The sequence below is a fragment of the Acipenser ruthenus genome, chromosome 30 (genome assembly GCF_902713425.1).
Source record: "Acipenser ruthenus chromosome 30, fAciRut3.2 maternal haplotype, whole genome shotgun sequence".
NCBI classification, from domain to species: Eukaryota; Metazoa; Chordata; class Actinopteri; order Acipenseriformes; family Acipenseridae; genus Acipenser; species Acipenser ruthenus.
The window spans coordinates 6,046,457-6,052,647 of record NC_081218.1 but is presented as its reverse complement, the minus strand read 5'-3'; the positions used below and the strand labels follow the sequence as shown (position 1 = coordinate 6,052,647).

At 42.9% G+C, this 6,191-nt stretch overlaps 1 protein-coding gene across 1 annotated transcript in view; it reads left to right on the top strand.

The window, feature by feature from the left end:
• LOC117414361 (three prime repair exonuclease 2-like) overlaps window positions 1–5,860 on the top strand; it is a 6,194-nt gene extending 334 nt beyond the window's left edge. Inside the window, exons 2-3 of the mRNA XM_059004535.1 lie at window positions 5,084–5,477; window positions 5,567–5,860. Coding sequence (XP_058860518.1) covers window positions 5,084–5,477; window positions 5,567–5,860 — 688 coding nt within the window. The remainder of the gene's footprint in view (window positions 1–5,083; window positions 5,478–5,566) is intronic.
• Window positions 5,861–6,191: the final 331 nt, after the last annotated feature.

Sequence of the window (6,191 nt, the reverse complement as noted above, 5' to 3'; positions counted from 1 at the left end):
AAAGTGTTTCAAATCAAATCAAGTTCCTTTGTTTAAAACGTATTCAGTCGTGTGTTACCACCTGACCTGCGGATGCACAGCAGTCCGGAGAGTTGCTCTTTGAAGCTCTGTGTGGAAATCATCTCTGAAGTTTCCAAGCTGGATTGCACCGTGGAGCATCACTGCACGAAACACGCAGACAATACCGCTTGCTTGTACACACCAAACCCGGGCATACCACACTAAAAGCATAGCTAATTGTAATCAACAGAGTATTCTAAATCCCAGAGCGATATGGTAAAGCTTATTTGAAATAAAACAAATACTATAAACCGGGGTCAATACATAGTATGACCATAGGAAACAACGCATGATAAAAACTACTACATTTACCGTGGTAATATTTTATAAGGGTAATTCACACACCATTTACAGGTGAAACAGGGTCGATAATACCCGTTTATCTTTAAAGTATGTATTTGTCATTTGTATGTTTATTTTATTAAAAAATAATGTTACACTTTGGTTTGATTAGTGAACGTCTTATATATTATTGACTAATACTTTGCAATGTATCACTTTCTTGTGGCTTCTTAATTCAGTTCACTTGTAATGCCTTATTGGGTACTAATTGACTTAATGATAGTTTTACCTACCTGAATATAAATAGCTCACATCGCTTGCAAACTGTCCTTTCTTTCTTTCTTTCTTTCTTTCTTTCTTTCTTTCTTTCTCTTTCTTTCTTTCTTTCATGCTTGCCTGCCTGCCTGCCTGTGTCGTGTGCCGGGTATTTATCTATAATATTTGTCTGCGCTTATCGCACTGTCTGTATCCCTTCAGAGCTAGCGGGTGTTGCACATGTAACTGTCATGTTACAGTCAAAGATGGTGGCCGTCTTTGTGTAAATATGTATTTTACATAAAATTTAAAGCGTGTGCAGATTTCTGATTCACCAGTCCTGAAGACATCCGAGGTTTTTTACATATTATATGCATTTAAAAAAAAATACATATTGTATTCACATACACACAAAAATAAATAATTCACCGACCTGCCTATAACAATACAAAAACTACACTTCCCACAATCCCTGAGGCGTAGCAATATGACGTCACAGTAACGGGTGGAGCTCCACAGGGACATGCTCCAACTTGTTGCTGTTTCCACTGTATTGAGGCAGTAAGATCGAATGCTTTGCGAGTCGAATTTAGAATCCCTGGCTGCTGTAAGAATTCTAGAGTTCAGGAAAGCGCTGCTTTGCATCAATTTACAGGGAATAAAAAACTATCCCGAATAAACATTATTAAGAAACCGAGCAAATGCATTGACCGTTTTCGATTATTATTCATTTATTAGCAGATTAGTATGCAATTCTGGTTAACTCAAGAGTTTACTTATGAAGCGTTGTTTAAACTTAGCGTGAAACTCACGAGACAGAACGTTGCCTATATTTGAAGCAGTGATGTCATAATCAACTCCCATAAAGAAAACGCTTTTCGCATTAATCCGTTGTTTATTGTTATTTTACAATACGTCGTTACATCATGCTTTATCATTGTGTACAACTTGACGTTTACACTTAGCATTGTGAAGCACAGAGAGGTCTGGTAAAGCATAGGGAAGCATTGTAAAGCACAGAGAGGTCTGGTAAAGCATAGGGATGCATTGTAAAGCACAGAGAGGTCTGGTAAAGCATAGGGAAGCATTGTAAAGCACAGAGAGGTGTGGTAAAGCATAGAGAAGCATTGTAAAGCACAGAGAGGTCTGGTAAAGCATAGGGATGCATTGTAAAGCACAGAGAGGTCTGGTAAAGCATAGGGATGCATTGTAAAGCACAGAGAGGTCTGGTAAAGCATAGGGATGCATTGTAAAGCACAGAGAGGTCTGGTAAAGCATAGGGATGCATTGTAAAGCACAGAGAGGTATGGTAAAGCATAGGGATGCATTGTAAAGCACAGAGAGGTCTGGTAAAGCATAGGGAAGCATTGTGAAGCACAGAGAGGTCTGGTAAAGCATAGGGATGCATTGTAAAGCACAGAGAGGTCTGGTAAAGCATAGGGAAGCATTGTAAAGCACAGAGAGGTGTGGTAAAGCATAGAGAAGCATTGTAAAGCACAGAGAGGTCTGGTAAAGCATAGGGATGCATTGTAAAGCACAGAGAGGTCTGGTAAAGCATAGGGATGCATTGTAAAGCACAGAGAGGTCTGGTAAAGCATAGGGATGCATTGTAAAGCACAGAGAGGTCTGGTAAAGCATAGGGAAGCATTGTAAAGCACAGAGAGGTCTGGTAAAGCATAGGGATGCATTGTAAAGCACAGAGAGGCATGGTAAAGCATAGGGAAGCATTGTAAAGCACAGAGAGGTCTGGTAAAGCATAGGGAAGCATTGTAAAGCACAGAGAGGTCTGGTAAAGCATAGGGATGCATTGTAAAGCACAGAGAGGTGTGGTAAAGCATAGGGAAGCATTGTAAAGCACAAAGAGGTCTGGTAAAGCATAGGGAAGCATTGTGAAGCACAGAGAGGTCTGGTAAAGCATAGGGAAGCATTGTAAAGCACAGAGAGGTCTGGTAAAGCATAGGGAAGCATTGTAAAGCACAGAGAGGTGTGGTAAAGCATAGGGAAGCATTGTAAAGCACAGAGAGGTCTGGTAAAGCATAGGGAAGCATTGTAAACCACAGCGAGGTGTGGTAAAGCATAGGGAAGCATTGTAAAGCACAGAGAGGTCTGGTAAAGCATAGGGAAGCATTATGAAGCACAGAGAGGTCTGGTAAAGCATAGGGAAGCATTGTAAAGCACAGAGAGGTCTGGTAAAGCATAGGGAAGCATTGTAAAGCACAGAGAGGTCTGGTAAAGCATAGGGAAGCATTGTAAAGCACAGAGAGGCATGGTAAAGCATAGGGATGCATTGTAAAGCACAGAGAGGTCTGGTAAAGCATAGGGAAGCATTGTAAAGCACAGAGAGGTGTGGTAAAGCATAGGGAAGCATTGTAAAGCACAAAGAGGTCTGGTAAAGCATAGGGAAGCATTGTGAAGCACAGAGAGGTCTGGTAAAGCATAGGGAAGCATTGTAAAGCACAGAGAGGTGTGGTAAAGCATAGGGAAGCATTGTAAAGCACAGAGAGGTCTGGTAAAGCATAGGGATGCATTGTAAAGCACAGAGAGGTGTGGTAAAGCATAGGGAAGCATTGTAAAGCACAAAGAGGTCTGGTAAAGCATAGGGAAGCATTGTGAAGCACAGAGAGGTCTGGTAAAGCATAGGGAAGCATTGTAAAGCACAGAGAGGTCTGGTAAAGCATAGGGAAGCATTGTAAAGCACAGAGAGGTGTGGTAAAGCATAGGGAAGCATTGTAAAGCACAGAGAGGTCTGGTAAAGCATAGGGAAGCATTATGAAGCACAGAGAGGTCTGGTAAAGCATAGGGAAGCATTGTGAAGCACAGAGAGGTCTGGTAAAGCATAGGGAAGCATTGTAAAGCACAGAGAGGTCTGGTAAAGCATAGGGAAGCATTGTAAAGCACAGAGAGGCATGGTAAAGCATAGGGATGCATTGTAAAGCACAGAGAGGTCTGGTAAAGCATAGGGAAGCATTGTAAAGCACAGAGAGGTGTGGTAAAGCATAGGGAAGCATTGTAAAGCACAGAGAGGTCTGGTAAAGCATAGGGATGCATTGTAAAGCACAGAGAGGTGTGGTAAAGCATAGGGAAGCATTGTAAAGCACAAAGAGGTCTGGTAAAGCATAGGGAAGCATTGTGAAGCACAGAGAGGTCTGGTAAAGCATAGGGAAGCATTGTAAAGCACAGAGAGGTCTGGTAAAGCATAGGGAAGCATTGTAAAGCAAAGAGAGGTGTGGTAAAGCATAGGGAAGCATTGTAAAGCACAGAGAGGTCTGGTAAAGCATAGGGAAGCATTGTAAAGCACAGCGAGGTGTGGTAAAGCATAGGGAAGCATTGTAAAGCACAGAGAGGTCTGGTAAAGCATAGGGAAGCATTGTAAAGCACAGAGAGGCGTGGTAAAGCATAGGGAAGCATTGTAAAGCACAGAGAGGCATGGTAAAGCATAGGGAAGCATTGTGAAGCACAGAGAGGTCTGGTAAAGCATAGGGAAGCATTGTGAAGCACAGAGAGGTCTGGTAAAGCATAGGGAAGCATTGTAAAGCACAGAGAGGTGTGGTAAAGCATAGGGAAGCATTGTAAAGCACAAAGAGGTCTGGTAAAGCATAGGGAAGCATTGTGAAGCACAGAGAGGTCTGGTAAAGCATAGGGAAGCATTGTAAAGCACAGAGAGGTCTGGTAAAGCATAGGGAAGCATTGTAAAGCACAGAGAGGTGTGGTAAAGCATAGGGAAGCATTGTAAAGCACAGAGGGGTCTGGTAAAGCATAGGGAAGCATTGTAAAGCACAGCGAGGTGTGGTAAAGCATAGGGAAGCATTGTAAAGCACAGAGAGGTCTGGTAAAGCATAGGGAAGCATTGTAAAGCACAGAGAGGCATGGTAAAGCATAGGGAAGCATTGTGAAGCAAATGTATCTGAGCAAAATTTGATATTACCTGTAAGACGACAAAGAGAAAAAATAAACCAGTCTGGAAAACAAACGCTGGGCAGATAGTGTTGAATTGTAATGCTAATGTGAGCAACCATGGCATTCGTTTTCAAAGACGCCTAATCTAATCACAACTAACACCTCATCTTTCAAAGGCAGATTCCACCCCTGTGAAATCCACAGGAAACCAGATTTTGCCTTAGAGAAGCATCCAATCAAAGACCATGCTGAATACAGCCATACCAACCAGTGTTCAAACACTTAGCAAAGGTTTCACGATGCAAAGTTACGTACAATATAGTTGAAGTTCCCAGTATTAAATACATAATACCTAAAAAAAAATGTGTAATGGAATTAACTGAACACATTAATTATATTTAGGATATTACTGGTACTCTTATAATGTTAATGTTGTGCTGAAGATACTTTTGTAAAAAAAAAAATATATATATTAAAAACCATGGTTATCTAGATATGATCGACATCACCAATTATTGTTTAATTTTTTTTGTTTTCAATGTCCTTAATATTAGATCTATAGTTTATAATTTTTTTTTTTAAATTGCAGTTCCCCCAACTACCACCAGATGTCAGCACCCTTCCAAACCTTTGTCTTCCTGGACTTGGAAGCAACAGGGCTCAGAGATGACCGTCCGCGAGTGACAGAACTGTGCCTGGCTGCCGTCCATCGCTTCTCCCTGGAGCACCCCCCCAGAGGGGGCAGAGTCGGGCCGCAGCTCCCCCGAGTCATGGACAAGCTCTGCCTCTGTGCCGACCCACACAAACTGGTCTGTCAACGCACGCTGGAGCTGAGCGGCTTGAGCAACGAGAACCTGACCGAAAACTGCAAGCCCGGCTTCGACAAGGTGGCAGTGTCCCTCCTCAACGGCTTCCTGCAGAGACAGGCCCCTCCGGCAACAGCTTCCGCTACGACTTTCCTCTCCTGCGGACGGAGCTGCTGCGTCAGGATTCGGATCTCCCTCCCGGTGTGTTCTGTGCCGATTCCTACAGAGCCCTCCGAGAGATCCTCTGGGACCCCCAATCCCCACAGAACCACAGGGGTTACAGCTTAGCCACGCTGTACAGGCGTTTCTATCAGAGCTACCCCCCTGTGTCTCACTGCGCTGAAGCAGACGTGAGCACCCTCATCGTCGTGTTTCTCAGCCAGGCCAGGGATCTGCTCGTCTGGGCTGATCTCAACGCCTGCCCCTGGGAAAGTACCCCCCCTATGTACAACCCCAGCCCCCGAAAACCACTGAGGACGCCCCAAGAAACTCAGAATGGAGGTACACCCAAAAGACAGATGAAGGTGGCGAGATCGAGCCAGGCTTTAGGGTTGGGCTAGCTCTATAGAAACGCACAGGCAGGCTGCCGCTTATCAGGCATGCACAGTTATCCAGGAATTTTATAATGTAATGTTAACCAAAGTCCTTGTTTTTATTTGTACTATCACTGCTGATGCAATGTAATGGTCATACTGAACTAAAATGTTACAGAACAAATAATTATGATTTTGACTTTTTTTTACTGATTTTTGTAATAGTGGATGAATATACAGGCTTTTAACGTACTGTTATAAATGTCAGATAAGCACGTGCTTTGCTGTGTCCAATGGTATTGAAATCTAACCTTGTGTAGTTTTTATTTAATTGTAGTGTATTTTAACAGCTTGAAAA